The sequence below is a fragment of the Phascolarctos cinereus genome, unplaced genomic scaffold (assembly GCF_003287225.1).
Source record: "Phascolarctos cinereus isolate Bilbo 61053 unplaced genomic scaffold, phaCin_HiC Scaffold_5;HRSCAF=322, whole genome shotgun sequence".
NCBI lineage: Eukaryota > Metazoa > Chordata > Mammalia > Diprotodontia > Phascolarctidae > Phascolarctos > Phascolarctos cinereus.
This window is the reverse complement of record NW_027555958.1, coordinates 228360606-228377944: the sequence shown is the minus strand read 5'-3', so window position 1 is coordinate 228377944 and position 17339 is coordinate 228360606. Positions and strand designations below refer to the sequence as shown.

Sequence of the window (17339 nt, the reverse complement as noted above, 5' to 3'; positions counted from 1 at the left end):
TGTGTGTGTGTGTGTGTGTGTGTGTGTGTGTGTGTGTGTGTGTGTGTGTGTGTGTGTGTGGGAGGAGTATATATTATCCAATACTATCCCTTCCTCTATATATTTATCACCTAGGGAGTTCCCTCTACCCTCAACCAGCCCTGTTCCCCCACTGTCTATGAGAGGTGGCTTAGGCAGGGAATGACTCAGGACGACAGAGCTGAAGAGAGGAAGGTGGTCTTGGCTGTGGTAGGGATGGCAGATGGCAGCCAAGCACCAGGCCCCAAAGGAGCCAACTCTGTGGTTGTATGTATGTAGGTTGGTAGATGTGTTTATCAATGCCTCCTATGGGGAACAGCGTAAGGAATCAAGGCTCAGCACAGAGGTAAGGGAGGCAGAGGGACAAGGAAGAAGAGGTGACCAGAGGGCAGCTGACAGGAATGGGGGCCCAGATGAGGGAGATATTTATACCCTATAGATGTCTCCTGAATTCTCCAACTCTCCTCCAGAACTTTCCACCCATCCTAGGTTTGTAAAGATTTTACTTCTTCCAAGTACCCCTAGCTTTCCTGTCCCTTGCTAGAGCTGGGCACCTCCTTGCTCCTGGCCAAATCCATAACCACAGTCCCCTTCCCTAATTCCTTACCAGATTTTTCCCTTTCTCTTTCCACTGCCAAGCCTCTTCCTCTTCTAACCATCCTCTCCTTTGCTCTTTTCCCCTGTTTCCACCCCTGCCCCCCCCAACACTGGCCTGGGGGTGGGGAGTGGGAGCTGAAGATGGGAGCAGGAGTTCAGGGGCTTTATTAGAAGACTATCTTAGGGATGAGGCTGGTCAGTGGGCAAGGGGATGGGGTGGTCAGTGAGTGGGGGAGGGGGGACTGAGAAGCAGGTGGACGCCTCAGATGCCAGGTACCTTTCCCTCAACCTGCAGCGTTATTCATGTGGTTAACTGTTATATGACAACAGGTAGGCTGCAAGGTCCGAAGACGGGCAGCCTCTCGGTTGGCATTGAGGCCACACCTATGAGGTATTCACTCTCCTGGCCAATCTCAGACATCCTCAGGTCAAACTCCATCAGGGTCTTGTTGTCAGACATGCCCTCCAAGAGCTGCTTCCCACCATCCTGGGCCATGGGGTGTGAGGAAGAGAAGACAAGAAGGGGGGAAGGATGCATTAGAGAAGCATTGTTCTTGGGGGGTACCCATCTTCTAAGAGGTGACAATGTGAGACTTTGGGCAATATACTTCCCCTTTGGACCTATTTTCTTTTCTGTAGAATGAGGAATTTGGAATCCATAATATCTGAAGACTCTTCCAACCTAAATCTCATGACTCTATGATAATATGAATCTACAAAGTGTCTTCCAGCCCTCCTCTCTTCCTCCAATCATTCTCCTCCTCTGCCGCCCTTTGCTATATCATGCTGATTTGGTCTATTCAAGTTGGCATTAAATTCAAGGCATCTATAGCACTGAGTGATGCTGTACCCTCTCACCACCACCCCTTGCCATCCCTTCTTGCTGACTTACCAGACCAATGTGGTTGCAGGAGAGATTGATGCAGGTCAGGGTGGTATTGACAGACAGCACCTGGGAGAACAGAGTGGCTGTGGGCTCAGAGAGCTCATTGCCCCCCAGGTGCAGGTTGGTGAGGGTTGAGTTGCTCTGCAGGGCGTGGGCCAGGGCCTGCCCGCCCTCATCCTCGATGCAATTAAGGCGAAGGTTGAGGGAGAGGAGAGTGGTGTTGTAAGACAGAGCACGGGCCAGTGCCTGGGCTCCTAAGGCTCTGATTTTGTTGTTGGCCAGGTTGAGGATCTGCAGGTGGCTGTGATTGATCAGCTTAGCCGCAGCCCGCACGCCTCGGTCCCCAATATTGTTGTGTGAAAGGTCTAGCTCCAGAAGGGCTGGATGGTCCACGAGGCTTCGAATCAGGATACGAGCCTTCTCATCATCCACCCTACTCCGCGTCAATCTGAAGACCTGAGGGAGCAGAAGAGTTTCCTGGAGGTAACTGGGTGGGAACTTGTCCTATCTGTTCTTTCTTGGAAGAAATGGGGGTAGAGAAGGAAGCAGTGATTTGAGGCTAGTAATTCTGTCTCATAATTTGACTTCTGGAAATTGGGCTCTGTAGGTGGAAGGTATAGGATGGGGGATGGGGGATAAGCAGAACTAGTTAAGATTTCCCTAGCTTATAGACAGGTAGGTGACAGTGGATAGAACACCAACTCTGGAGTTAGGAGGACCTGAGTTCAAATCCAACCTCAGACACTTACTAGCTGTGTGGCGCTGAGCAAGTTACTTAACCCTGATTGCCATTCCCCCCAAAAAAAATATTTCCCTAGCTTGCTAAAGGGAAGTATTCTTAGTGGATGAAGTGTTGGATTTGCTGTTGGGAAGATTTGGGTTCAAATCCCACCTCAGACACTTCTGTGACCATGAGCAAGTATCAACCTCCCTTAGTCTGTTTCCTCATTTATAAAATGAGGATAACAGCCTATTGTGCCTGCTCACAATGTTGTCATGAAACTCCAATGAGTTAATGTTTGAAAAGTACTTTACAGATATAAATATCAGTTATTGTTATTAAAAGTAAGGACCATGATTCTCCACTGAGACCTCACTGTGGTATGGAGAGGACCCTAAGGTCTAGAAGGCTATATAAGGGAAGCCAGGGTGGTCCTGTGGAAAGGGGCCCTGGTTCTGAAAGCAGAAGATCTGAGTTCAATGCTTACTTTTTTTTTTTTGTGAGGCAATAAGTGACTTGCCCAGGGTCACACAGCTAGTAAGTATAAAGTGTCTGAGGCCAAATTTGAACTCAGGTCCTCCTGACTCCAGGACTGGAGCTCTCTTTATCCACTGCACCACCTAGCTGCCCCTCTTCTTATTCTTACTCTTACATCTTACTCTGATGCTTACTCCCTGTAGGAACTTGGTTAAGTTAAGTTCCTTTCCTGACTCCTGTAAAATGAGGGAGTTAGATGCCTCAACTGGCATCTGGCTTCCCTTCCAATTCTAGATTCGGGATTTTGGGAAAATGCTGGGAGGTCTTTCCATGGTGAAAAGGCTTTGAGTGATGGGTCTAGTGCTGGGGTTGTATGTCTTATGTCCCAGGAATGACCTCTCTATGTTGGAAGAAGCTCATGAAATTTTTTTTGAACACACTTACTGTAGAAGACCATCTCTTAAGTAGTAATGTGGATGAAGTCTGGACTGGTGAGAGGAATAGCAACATAGAGACGAGATCAAGGTTCTTGAAATGTTCATATACTAAGGTCATTCCTGGAAGGGGGAAGTTTTCTCTCTCTTGATCTATGCGTGTATGTGCATGTGTGCATGTGTGTTGTGTGCGCATATGCATACATGTGAGCATGTGTATTTCATGCATGTGCGTATTGTGTATGTGTGTGCTATGCGTGTGTGTAGTACAGCATGGGAAAAAGTCAGGAGAAGGTGATAAGAGGAAAGAAAGAGGATAGGAAATGAGGAATAAACAGGAGGAAAAAAAGCCAATAGGGAAGAGAAAAAAAGGGAAAAGGAGCTAGCAGGGATCTCAGGACCATAGATTTACAATAACAGTAGCTAGTGTCTATCTCTCTCTCTCTCTCTCTCTACACACACACACACACGCAGGCATGCACACTGGGTTTTGCAAAGGGCTTTAACATATACTGACTCATTTGACTCTTACAACAATCCTATGAGTTAGGTGCTATAATTATCCTCATTTTGCAGATGAGTAAACTGAGTTGAGGGAGGTTGTTGCCTTGCGCATTGTGCTCCAGCTACAAAGGTAATTTGCACACAGATGGTAAGGAAGACTTTGAGCTGGAAGAAACCTTAGAGGCCCTCTACCCCAAACTCTCTATTTTACAGATAAGATCACTGAGGCTCAGAGGGATTAAGTGACTTGTCTGTGGTCACACAGCTGGAGAATATCCGAGGTAAAATTTGAACTCAGATCTTCCTGACTCCAAGTCCAGTCCTCTGTCCCCTACAATCTGCTGCATGTCAATGGGAACATAAAAAGATGGGGGAAAGGAGGAATAGGAAGGTTTGTTATTGAATGAGGAAAAGAGGAGAAAGGAAGAAAATAATATAATCATAATGATGATGATGATGATAATGGAACAGTATAATCCAACTTGGGGTTGTCACTTCCCCTCACATATCAAGCGCTCTGAAGTTATGGAAGCACTCTGAAGTCACAGGCATAAGCCTATGGATTTAGAACTGGAAGAGAGCCTTCCATTTTATAGATGAAGAAACAGAGGCCAGGAGAGGAGAAATAATTTGTCTCCAGTCTCAGCTAGTTAATGGCAGAGTCAAGATTCAAACCCAGGTTTTCTGATTCTAAATCCACCATTCTTTTCACTCCTTTGTTCCCATGGTCTGTTCAGACCTGACATTCTATAGTACTGTGAGAAAAAAAGGGGGGGGGGCGGAGAGAAAGGAACAGGGTTTCACCACCTTGAGGGTGTGACAAGCCTTAATGGTGGAAGCCAGGGAGAGGCAGTCTCGGGGTGGTGAAGAGAAAGAGGTTCCATTCGAAGTTCATGCCGCAGTCCTTCACTCCGAATACCAGATCCAGCTCTTCCAGCCGCCGGAGCCCGGCCACCAGCTCTCCCAGCTGATAGTGATCCATGCTGAACTCCTCCACCTCAGTTTCGCTGGCTGAGTCTGACTGCTCCATTTCCTGCACCGGCTGTTCCAGCTTCACGGGGGGCAGGAACTGGTCCACGCAGAGCCTGACCACGTAGTCCTGGCACAGAGGCACCAGCTCCAGAATCACGTTGGGGTCCGTGGTTCCCGGGATGAAGTATTTCAAGAGCTCCTGCAGGTGCCTCTCGAAGAACATTCGTTTCCAGCTGTTACCATACTTCTCCACGTGTCCCACCGTCCAGCGCTGGTTGCAGCGGCGGCGCCAGTAGCTCTCGTCCGAAATCAGGTTGGCGACCACCTTCAGGGGCAGGTCAGTGGAGAGGCGGTCCAGCACCCTCCGCTGCTGGACTGGATTGAGCTGGGTGAGTATAGGATTTTCTGTGGAGAGGAAAGGCAGAGTAGAACCAAAGGCCATCCTGTTTGTAATCAATGGGTCAACACAGGCATTTATTAAGCTCCTACCAGAGGCACGGGGTAGGGAGGGAGCGGGGGGAGATGGTGGAGGGAAGCTTATAGTGAATGAGTGCACAGCGCTGGACTTAGGAAGAGCTGAGTTCAAACGTAACCCTGGACAGTCACTTAACTTGTCTGCCTCAGTTTCCTCATTTTAAAATGAGGATAATAATAGCACCTACTATATGCTAGAATAATAATATAACAACATAAGGTGATATACCTAAAGTGACTTGCCAGCCTTATAAATATAAATGTTACCTATACTTACGAACTATGAGGATGCCATAAAAGTGAGAGTTTCTGCCTTCAAAGAACTTATATTCTCAGATGTTCACAGATAAGAAAATGTATATATAAAACAAAAACAAAGTGGTTGGCATGGGGCACTAGCAACTGGGGTAATCTGATTTTTTAAAAAAAAATTTAAATCTGCTTCTATTTTATCTGCCAAGGAGAATAATTATTTTTAAATTAAATTTTATTTTTTAATGAACAAAAATTCCACTTCTCTCACTCCCACATCCTTCCCCATTCCATTGAAAAAGAAAGAAAAACAAAACCCCTGTTACATATAGGCATAGTCAAGCAAAACAAATTTCCAAGTTCCTTGAAGGGAGGAAAACATTCTAGGCATGGAGGGAAAGCCTATACAAAATGCAATGTCCAATGTATGGGGAACAGCAAATAGGCCAGTTTGATTGGATAATAGGTGACAGGCTGGGAAGAGAACAGAGGAAATAAGCTTTTATAAAACACCTACTATGTGCCATGCACCGTGTTAAACACCTTTACAAATATCTTATTTGATCCTCACAATAAGCCTGTGAGTTAGGTGCCATTATTATCCCCATTTTATAGTTGATGAGCCTGAGGCAAACCCAGGTCACTCAGACTATCCAGGATCACAGCTTCACACATGTCCAAGGTCATATTTGAATTCGGGTCTTCCTGACTCTAGGCCTAGCATTCCACCCATTGCCAGTAGCTGCCTCAGGGACCTGGTCCCTGCATCTGGATTTCTCTAATTGGGAAAACTCCTAGATTTCTCCCCAATCTAAAAAGATCAAAGTCTCTCTTTCTTAGGATACTGACACCTTTGATCTTAATTTACACTTGAACAACCTCAAGCTAGAAATTCTGCCTGTACCTCAATTTTTAATCTCCTATTACTTTTTGTCTTCTTGCCTTTTTCTTTCTATGCCAGACATAGAAACAGACATCTATGCCAAATCTGAGCATACTTTCCCCCTCCTTTTCTTCTAGGATTTACTTGTTCACAGGGGAAAGAGTAATATAAATTCAGAAATATCACAACAGGCCACTGGAAATCAGAAATCTGTACAGAAGAAATATACCCAGTGTAGAAGGCGTAGCACTATTTCTTATTAATTTCTTCCAGTTCAGCTAAAAATCTTCTATCAAGGAGGATTGGTGAAAATATCACCAGAGTGGGGTATAGTTAATTAGGGAAGGCTTCCAGGAAGAAGCAAGCTTGCTTTGAACTGTTTTGTTTTGACCCAGGGTCTCCCTAAGTGGACCAGGCTGGAAGTGGGGTAGCTATGCAGAGGCCCAAACTTGGTACTGGTCTTCATGGAAGGTTTACCCTTGCTCTCTTTTTCTGACCTAGGTGTGTAGCCCTCAAGGAGCATAGAAACCCTAAGATCATAGATCTGGATCAAGAAGGCACTTCAGGAGTCATCTAATCCAATCCACTTCATTTTACATCTGAGGAAACTGGGTGATGGGGGCAGGATTTGAACCCAGGTTCTTCACCTTCCAATCCAGCACTCTTTCCATTGTATGACAAATGGCGGGTCATATGATCATGGGATCCCAGATGTAGAGCTGGAAGTGGTGGAAAAGACCTTAGAAGTCCAATCCCCCTCATTTTACAAATAAGAAAACTAAGGCCAAGGGAGATTAAGTGACTGGCCTAAAGTCACAGAGATAGTAGATGTTAAAGGTAGGGTACCTCAGTGTACCCTGAGTTCATTCATTAAATCACCTCCAACTCATCCTTTACTCTCACTGTCAAAATTTTTCCTTACTCGCAACATAGATCATTCCTCTTCTCCAATATTTCTTGTGCCAGCTTCTCCTTTGAAACTCAGATTTCAGGGGAGACAGGGCAAGGTTGGTCAAGAGCGCAAGGGAGGGCATTATAGACAAGTGGGAAAGGCTATGAAGGCAACAATTAAGACATGTTCTGGTCCCAGGGAGTACACTGGCTTGACTAGGGTAGAGGGTGTTTATGTATTTACTTTGCTACATGTTTTATTAATTTGTTCCCGTTAATATACTGGCTTGTAAGGACTGTTGTGTTTTTCCTGTTGACACTAGGAGCCCTGAGATGGGAAGTAATTTTGTCTCTTCCATGAGCCTAAGAGCTCCTGAAAGGCAGAGACAGTATCTATCCCATCAGACCGGGAGTGCCCTGTAGACAGGGCCTAGCTCTCTCTCTCTCTCTCTCTCTCTCTCTCTCTCTCTCTCTCTCTCTCTCTTTTTGCTTTTTGGTGAGGTAGTCGGGGTTAAGAGACTTGCCCAGGGTCACACAGCTACTAAGTATCAAGTGTCTGAGGCCAGATTTGAACTCAGGTCCTCCTGACTCCAAGGCCAGAGCTCTATCCACTGTGCCACTTAGCTGCCCCCACAGGGCCTAGCTCTCTTGTCCAACTGGAAACTCTCTAAAGGTAGGGACTATGTCTCTGCCATTAGACTGGGAGTTATCTGAAGCTGGTTTAGCTTTTCCTGGGACTGGAAAACTTTCCAGAGTGGCCAAAAATTTCTTCTGAGCCATCCATAGATCCATTAAAAGAAGTTTCATCTAATTTCAGTCCTGATGGTTAGGTCTGGGAATGGGGGGTGTTATGAAGTGAGGATTGTTGAGAATGTTAGCTGCTGGGTCTGGAGGAAGCTGAGAGTTGGGGGGAGTCCCAGGGTTAGGAGTAGAAACCTAGGGAAACATTCTTTGAATGCCCTAGTTAAGAACCTTTCCTTCCCTAACCTGATAGGGTGCATCTCTAGGAGTCCATGGCACAATATCCAAGGACACTGACCATTGCCACAGATCCCCTTGGCCTCCACCTCCCAGCTGCCTCGAGGGTAGCCTCCCTGGGGTAAGTAGGGATAGAGGGGACTTACTTTCAAAGTTGCTGACAATATACTGCAAGCAGAGTTCAGAGAGCCTGGGTATGATGGTCAGGGACCATTCTGGGTCCTCTGCAATGATTCGCCGCATCCTCCTCATGTTGGAGGCTGGGTTCGATAGTGAAATCTTTGATGGTGGGGGGATTGCCATGGTTATCTGGGAGGAGGTTGGGGCTGGGATACAAAGAGTTCAGTGGTTTTGTATCAGGAGATTCCTTAAGCAGAAAGAGCCAGAAATGAGTGGCTGCTGAGGTCCTAGGGCAAGAGACATTGTTAGTGTCAGTAGCTGGCACATTGCAGGTACCCACAAAATGCTTGATGTTAATGATGGAGATGGAAATCAAGCTGGGCTGTGGCCAATGGGGCATTGAAACAGACAGCTTAGCAGCCATCTTGTAGTCTTCTTCAGGCCAGTCCAGGATGCAGGAAGGGCTGGAAGGAGAAGAGTGGGCACCATGGTGGGAGGGAAAGGAGCTGAGGGAAATAGGGGGAGGCTAGGGGAACATCAGAGGAAAGGCTATGGAGCCAGGGTACGCTGAGGGAAAGGTGGGGGGTGGGAGTCTGTGGATCTTAACATTTTGGGTGCAGTCTATGATTTCATCAGGACAGGAAGCTGGGCTGAGGAACTCCCCCTACCAATGCGGACTGATTCCTTCTCTGCACTTTACAGTTTGAGAGAGTAGCCTGGGGGTACTGAGAGGTTAAATAGCTTGCCCAGGGTCACAATAGTATGGGTCAGATCAGACTTGACCCTAGGTCTTCTGGACCCTGAAGGCAGCTCTCTATTTACTGTACTACACTGTCTTTCACCTTGGCATTAAAGAAGGGAATTTCTATATTTTTAGGTAAATGGGGGTTGTATCACCAAAGGATAATACTTAAATGTGATTAAACTTTAAAGTTTAATAGAGGATTCCTTTAGTTAGGAGTTTGGTTTGACAGAAGCTTGCTTGTGTGATTGAAGGAGATGGCGGGAAGGGGGTGTATGTGGCTGATGGGGATGGGGAGAGGGGACAGGATTGGGTGCTGCTAGGTGGGGAAGTCTCAAGCAATCGGGTTGAGATCCACTGCAGAATAGTCTTTGAGAGGGAATCCCATTGCCTTTACAAATGTAGGTGTACATGGGAGCATATCTGTGCCTGTGGAGGCAAATGTATCTACAGTCTTTCTATATGCAAAGATACACAAATCTCCAGCCCCTCATCTCCCACCTCTGTGTCCAAGCCTCTTAGGATAGAAGAGAAGGTTCTTTCTCCTACATCTTTCCCCTAAATTGGGCCCTGCTTCTTCCCTCTTACTATGGGCTTGGCTTTATGGGTTGGAATAGAGCCAGGCCCATGATCCGGTTGGATGGTCACAGTTCCTGCTCCAGAGTCCAGAGGCTAGTCTCAGGCCAGAGAAGCTGCCTAGGTCAGGCCTGCAGAACCATTTTCTCTCCATTTCTTTCATGGGCTATGGTTCAAGGCCTTTTCTTTCTCCAGCCTCATCCTTTTAGAGTTAGAGTCTGATCCAAAACTGCCAATCAATCAATCAGTCGAGTATTTATTCAGCACCTGCTATGTGCCAGACACTGATCGAGGTACTGGGGATTTGGGTAACAAGAGTGAAATGATTCCTATTCACAATAAGCTAACATTCTAAGCTCAGCTTTCTGGCTTAGGGGTGAGGACAGGGGAGTAGGAAGAGTAAGGGAGGGTCACTTTTGTCTCACTGACCCCTTGACTGCTCATGCTTGGGTCCTGAGCTAGAGTTCTCCTTGAGAATGGGTTAGAGGAGAGAAGAGTAGGGGAGGGGAGATGGCAGGAAAAGGAGGACCCTGGTTTCCTCTTCTTTCCCTACAGACTCTCAACATTCCAGACAACAGCAGGCATGCATTGGCAGTGAAAATTGAAGTAAATCTGGGTCTGAATTTCGGGGGATGTGATTGTGACATAAGGGTATCCTCCACCCACACACTGACACCTTTCCAGCCTTGCTTGTGGGGATCCCCCTTCCCAAAGGCAAGGGCTGGAGCTGGGACAGAGGCTGGAGTAGTTAGGACCCCTGTGCCCTCCTCCCTAAGTCTCTAACTGCTTGCCTGGACTCCTTTTGAATCTGCTCCTTGGCTTCCTGCATGGCGGGGAGGGCTCCTTTGAATCAAGCCACTGTGCTCCCTGGCACAGAGAGCACAGCAGATGGTGCTACCCGCCCCCCCAGTCTAGCCCCACTCGGCGACTCAGTGCTGGCTGCAGCACAAGTCTCTTCCTCTGTGGCCCTGCTAGGCAGCCCTTCAACCACCTGAGGAAGGGGTTTGACCCTGAGGAGGCTAGAAGGAGAGTTGATGTGGAAGACCCATAGGAGGGATTGATTATCTGTGAGGCAGAGGCTCTATTCTGTAAGAGGAGGAAAGGGGAGGAGCTGGGGTTGGGATTTTTGCACTTTGATGCTCAGAGTGGAAATGAAACTCAGATTCATGCAGATTAGAATACAACACATTTAACTAGCCTAGACAATTTGAATGACAGAACTGTGGGGATGTAGTGGGGGGGGCAAGATTGGGTCTATGTGTGGAGAATGAAGTCTATGAGTGAATGGGATCTGTAAATGGGGATTGGGCCTTTTGAAGGAGGAGGATGGCTCTGAGAAGGGATGGAGTTTGAGGGTGGGATAGATTCTGTGAAGAAAGATGGGGTTTATGAAGAGAGTGAGGTCTGTGAAGTGAGAGGGTCTATTGAAGTAGGTTGGGGCCTCTGAGGAAGGGTGGGTTCTGTGAAGAGGGATAGCGTTTATGAAGGTAGGAGGTTTATGAAGGGGGTCTATTGAGGGATGATGGGGCTTGTGAGGACGGTTAGGGTCTATGAAGAAGGATAGGGCCTCTGAGGGAGAATAGTGTCTGTGAGGGAGGATAGGTCCTTTAAGAAGTGAAGAGGCCTTTGAGGGGGATGGGGGTTTTCAGGTCAAGCCTGGAATCAATGGAGTGGGTGCTCTCCTAGCCTCCAGGCTCCTGTGGTACGTATTCTGGCTTGGGTCAAGGGCCCATGAAGGAGGGTGTGGTCCCAAAGAGGATGGAAGAGTCAGAGAGCAGGTTAGGGAGCTCAGCAGTGCCTGGCTCTGAGTCATCTTCCCATTGACTCAGCAGGCAGAAGGCAGTTCTGTTCCAGCCTGGAATCTTTCTCTGAAGTCTAAACTTTTTCCCAGTACGTGAATGCCTTCTAGGGGATGGCTAAGTGGAGGCTTTCCAAGCTTAACCTTTCCTCCTAACCCAGCCCTGCCTGGAATCTCCTCTAGGGAGGACATCTTTCAATTTGGGGTAACCAAGGCCAGTCCAGCAACTGCCAGTAGGCAGTTATTCACTCATGTGGGTGACCAGATGTCCTAGTTTGGCTGATGACCTTGATTTTCAGTGACCTGCATTGGATGGACAGATGTCTTCTCAGTCCATTATACAACTGATGACAAACTGGGGTTCTCAGAGACAGAGGTGAGGAAGGAGGGCATAGGGGATGACCAGTACAAAGCTATGAAGATGGGAGATGTAATATCGAGGAATAGAAAATAGGCTAATACAGTTGTGGAGGGGAGTAATGTATAAGAACATTGGAAGGATGGGATGGGACCATCTCCTCTCTGTTCACATGGCTACCACCCCATGAGGTCAGGCCCTAACCACCATTTGCATCAGATGTTGCAATAAATGTTGCATTATTTCCCTACAAGGAGGGATTTTCCCCTGACTAGTTTCTACAGAAGGAAGGATTTCTTAACAAACAGAGCCATCCAAAAATGCCTTCTTATCCTCTGTGGCCCTTACTCTTATCTTCCCATAAATTCTTCTCAGGGAGGAGCGCTCTCTCCATGTGTGGGGGCATTTCTTGACGTGATATGGCACCAATAACGCACAAGCACTATACATCGATTATCCTCCATGAAACCACTGGCCCACCATTCCCAATCATATATCTTTCTGTTGATGTTTTCTGTGCTACTTCTCGGGCACAGTTGCATTCTACCCATGCCCACCAACAGTTTCTCTGTTGCCTTTTGGGTGACCTGCAACTTTACTTCTTCCGAAATTGTAGTAATCTCTGGAAGCATAAGGATGTTAAAATGACAGACCTTTCTTTCAAGAAGCACTTTACCATTTCTCCAAAGTAATCCAGGTCTTCTTTCCTCCTCCTATTCTCCTCCTTCTCTGGGCCCAGTTTGCTGTTAATCCAAATTTCCTGTTCGAGGTATAGAGCCTGATGGCCCAACTTTATGAGCTGTTGATCCATCTGCATATAGTGGAGATAACAGACAATCTTCATCCATTTTATTTTTGCTGACTGGATTATTAAGATGAATTCTTTTTGAGGGATTGTGGAGCTCACATGGTGGGCCTTGTGGTGTTCTGGATGTTCTTGATGGGATCAACACAATGTCATTTGCAAACAGGACCTTGCCACCTGTAAGGTATACTTCTATTTGGACTCTACACTGGGTGTCCTTCAAGATGGTGGCAAACTTTGTTAAGCATTTCTCCCTCTGTTTAGTTCTCACTTGATGCTGATAATCAGAGGGTTGTCAATCTCTATTTACCCCAAGTGGGTTTAATAGCTAAAGTTATTCATACTACATAAGAGGTTATTTATAGTTTAAATGTATTTCTACTAGAGTACAGAGGCCAACCTATGGATCCTTTAAATTTACATAGCTTGTTAGTCTCCATTGGGACATAGGGCTCTCTCCTTATCTTGGATTTCATAGTTAGCGATTTTAACAATACTTTCTCCCTAAAATACCTCATTCCTGTGCCTTCTTAATTAATGTTCAAACTTAGGTCACTCCCACAACTTGCTTTCCCTATTCTTTCTGGGCTGGAGTTGCTAGAGAAAATCAGGTTGATACAAGAAGATCTATATTTGTGGGATTGACTTCCATGGCATACTTATTGTTCCTGGACAATCCTAATATTAATCTCTTGTTGATTTTCCAGTATTCTCCCCCACCCCTACCCTCACAGTGATTCTAGATCTTCAATGCCAAATATTCCTTCCCTTCTTTCTCTTTCCCCAAGATGACCTCACTTCCTGCTTGTCTGGGACAATGGAAGTGAACAGGCTTGAGCACCCTCCCTTTCCATTCATTATCTGACTTTTCACCTGGCTCAGAGGAGGAAGTGTTTCTTCTTCATTTCTAAGTTTAACTTAGTGCCTCTGACCTCTATATTTACCTGCTTTTTCTGGAGCTTTGTTCAGGCAACTATCTCGTATCTCAACGATATCTTTATTCTCCTTTTTTCCAATGGTTCATTCCTCTCTGCCTATAAACACGCATACATCTCCTTAAAAAATCTTTCTACCTTTTAACAATGTCTCTGCTCCCCTCAACACCCCTCATACTTTATCTCCTAGAAATCTGAGCTCTGTCACACTCTATTAAAATGTTTTCTTCAAAGTCATTGACAACTTCCTGATTGAGATCCAACAGCCTTTTTACATAATATTCCTTCCTGGGCTTCTCTGACACTGCTATGTAATGCTTAGCACACTAAACTTGAAATCAGGAAGACCTGTGTTCAAATGTCTCTGAATCTAGCTAAGTGATCATGGTTAAATCACTTAACCTATCTTTAGTTTCTTCATCTGTAAAATGAAAGGTTGGATTTGTGGGTCCCTCCCAGCTCTAAATCTGTGATCTTTCCTGACTCTCCTCCTACCTTTCTAATTGCTCCTTTTCTGGTTCCTCTTCTTCTTCTTCCTGTCCTCCAAGGCTCTGCCATTGACTCTCTTCTCTCTCTACACTCTGAGATCTCATCTACTCTCATCTGCTCACCTTTATCTCTAGCCCTGACCTTTTTCCCAAGTCCCAGTCCCACATTTTAAACTTGCTTCTGCAAGTTTACTTTACTTGGATGTCCCACCCATATCCCAACCTTAATATACTAAAAATGCACACATCCTTTAAACTTGTTTCCTTGCTTAATTCCCCTGAGATACTATTATGGGAATGGAAGAGAAGGAACAAATTTAGGTGATTCTTGACAAACTAGGGTTGACTGCAATTGGGTTAACACTAGCGGAACAGAATAAGCATTTCTATAGCATCTACTGTGTGCTGCCCACTATGCTAAGTGTTTTACAAATATTACCTCATTTGATCCTCACAACCGTGCAAGGTAGGTGCTGTTATTTTATAGCTGAGTAAACTGAAGCAAACAGAAGCTAGGTGATTGGTCCAGGGTCATGGAGCTACCAAGTCTCACAGTCCAGCTTAGAATCTGGGACTTCCTACGTCCAGGCATACCACTCTATCCACTGTAACAACTAGTTGCCTCTATTCCCACCAGACACTATAACCAAATAGAGCTGGGATCTGATGAAATAATCAACATAACTTGTGGGGAAGACTGTGTGGGGATAGGAGTGGATGAAAAGACAGTCAAGGAACAGGGGATCCAGCCTAAGAGTTATCACCAAGTTAGCTTTTGTTTTTTAGAGTAGCAGGACGAGGGGCAGAAAGGGAAGGAATGAGGAACATATGGAATCATGGAAGGTATCTTCATCTAGTCTACTGCTCCTATTTGACAGATAAAAAAACTGAGGTGCAGAGAAGGGCAGTTAACTTTCCAAGTTACACAGCTGGTCCAGTAAGAATCTCAACTCACATCTCTCAACTCCAAATCCAGTGCCTTTTTCACTATGCCACGCTACTTTCTGTGAGTCTTTGTTCTTCTTTCTCCTTCCCACCCCCCAGAATACTTGAGCTTGGTCTCTCCCAGTCTAGCAAAATTGCTCATAAAAGTGATGGCAACACACGTTTATACAACACATCAGAATTTACAAAGTGCTTTCCTCACAACAGTGTCTGTAGTATAAATATAATTCCCATCACAAAGATGAGACAACTGGCTGGAAAACTGAATGATTTGCCAAGGTCACAGGCTAGTAATGGACGCAGCTGAGACACACTCAGGTTTCCTGCCTCCCATCCCAGGCACCACATTACACTGTGAATGCAGGTTACCCTGTCCTCTAGGCTTATGGCTCTTGCTCAAACCTGCCTGTGGCTTCAGCAGGCCCAAATCCAGGACTGACCCAAAATGAATGAGGGTTTTTTTTTTTAACCTTCCTCACTCTGTCTCAAATACTGGTAACTCCTACTGGGCTTTTCCTCTCAGCTTTCTGCTTTCTAAAGGTCATTGCAGTGCCTGTCCACCCATCCTGTGAGGAGAAAAGGATGCATCAGCCTACTCTGTAGTCAAGGGAAAGAGACTGCAGGGAGAAAAGCTGGGAAAAGAAAGTCAGGGCTCCCCAAAGGGGCCTCTGTCCCAAGGGATATAGAAGCAGAGCAGGAACAAGACGGAGGCATGAGTATTAATGATGTCCCCAGGTCCTTTTCTCCATTTTCTCCTTCCTCCTTCCATAGGCAGCCCAGCCCTCTCCATGACGCTGTTAAGTAAATAATCACTCCCTGGGGACAAGGGAACTCGGGTGTCTTTCTTCGGCAATGAGGTGATCTCAAGTGGCTGCTGCTAGGACTACCAGGCCTTCCTCCCTCCTCCCCCTTCCCCACCAAGAGAGAAGAGGGATCAATTTGGGGAAGCTGTACCACCAAAAAAGTAAGCCATAAAAGGCTATCCTAAAGAAGAGACCAGAGAGTTAAGGGTGGAGACAGGGGCAGAACAGGATTCTTTTATCCAGGGGGAGACGGGGAGGAGGTATGGAGGGGAGGGGGTGGGGAGAGGAGACACAGATCTGGACAGGGTGAACAATAGGGGCATAGGCATAGAGGGGAGCAGGGCACAAGGACATCAGTCGGCCTCCCATCCCCAAGGTCTCCTCACCAGCTGCCTTGGCCGCCTTCAGTTTAGTTGGGACCCTCTGCCCAGCTCTGTCTCCATGGAGATACCTCCCCTCCCCCCAACCGGAAGGCTCTGCATTGGTTGCTATGCACGCAGGCTGTTGTTAAGGGAAGGAGAGTGAGTGTGTGTGAGTGCTTGTGCAGTTTGTCCAGTCTTAGTGTGCTGCATGATGTATACACATGTATGCGCAGCGTGTACTTACATGCTTTGTCCCTCTCTGAGCACACTTAAATGCTTCCCATGTGCAACTTATTCTTTTGTGTGTGAGGGACTGACTGTAGAAGAACTCATCTGGCTTTTCCATCCCCTTTAGGATGAGATTAAGGTTTAGGAAAATGGGTGTTGCCAGGGTCTCTTAAGGTCCCTTTTCCCAGCAGATGGGATGGAAGACTGCACCGACTAACCCTAACCCCTGCCCTTCTCCCCACTGGCCAACCTCAGGGAAAGTTGTGGAATAATTTCCATAACCAGGAACGCTCAGCAAGGTGTGTGTACCTCTCCTCCCCACCTCAGCAGTCACAATAAACCCTAGCACCTTTGTGCAGTCCTTTCCCTACAAGAGGGAAGCAGGTGGTAAATCCCTAGCCCCAGGCTCCTTCTCAGCCTGGCCCCACCCAGTCCCTCTAGAGCCCTCAGCTTCTAGGAGGCAGGAATGAAAAGAGGTTGTGGTCTCTGCATCTCACTCCAGTTCCATTTTCTAAGGGGTTAGGGTGTGGCCCATGAGGAGGGTTATCTGATTGGACAGTGGAGGGAGGGTTAAATCCTAGCATCTTTTCCTTCATTTTCAATGCTCCCCCCTCCCCCAATGAGCTCATGTCCTTAATGAGGTTGAGAGGGAGGAGGAGCCTGGCCGTAATAGAAGACTTGGAAACCCCAGAGGCATAGGCAGGGCAGGAGTAAACAACACTGGGGCCAGGCACTGGGAACTTTGGAGACGATTGGGCTCACAGCAGTGATTAATCAATAAATCAGTAACATCTTAATTAAAATGAGAAATCAGCTGTCAAGTAGAATGCACCATGGAGGGGCCAAGCTCCACTTGAGGAGAGACCTTTAAATTACATCTTTGGATACTGGTAGGCAGGTGGCCCTTTTAAATTTTGATGCTCAGCCATCAATCCAGATCCAGTTATGGGGACCCTGGCCTGGAAGGGGGAGCCATCCTAAGTGGCTCCCTTGTCCCTCATTAAGGCTCCAGAGAATGCCCAGTTTCCCAAGCATTTGGGGGTAGAGTCTGGAAAAGGCTACCAGGAGACAGAAGCAAAAGATGCCTAGACT

The 17339-nt window shown here is 46.6% G+C and overlaps 1 protein-coding gene and 1 long non-coding RNA gene across 2 annotated transcripts; one reads left to right on the top strand and one right to left on the bottom strand.

Moving 5' to 3' along the window:
• Positions 1-764: 764 nt before the first annotated feature.
• Positions 765-16119, bottom strand: DRC5 (dynein regulatory complex subunit 5). The gene is given in 8 exon segments (XM_020993887.2): positions 765-994; positions 997-1102; positions 1508-1957; positions 4445-4495; positions 4497-5014; positions 8234-8494; positions 12358-12492; positions 16044-16119. Coding segments are annotated over 6 exon segments (1377 nt in total). The 5' UTR covers positions 8391-8494; positions 12358-12492; positions 16044-16119; the 3' UTR covers positions 765-899.
• Positions 4918-7107, top strand: LOC144457585 (uncharacterized). The gene is made up of 2 exons (XR_013487013.1): positions 4918-4998; positions 6720-7107. It is a non-coding gene; the product is annotated as an uncharacterized LOC144457585 (long non-coding RNA).
• Positions 16120-17339: the final 1220 nt, after the last annotated feature.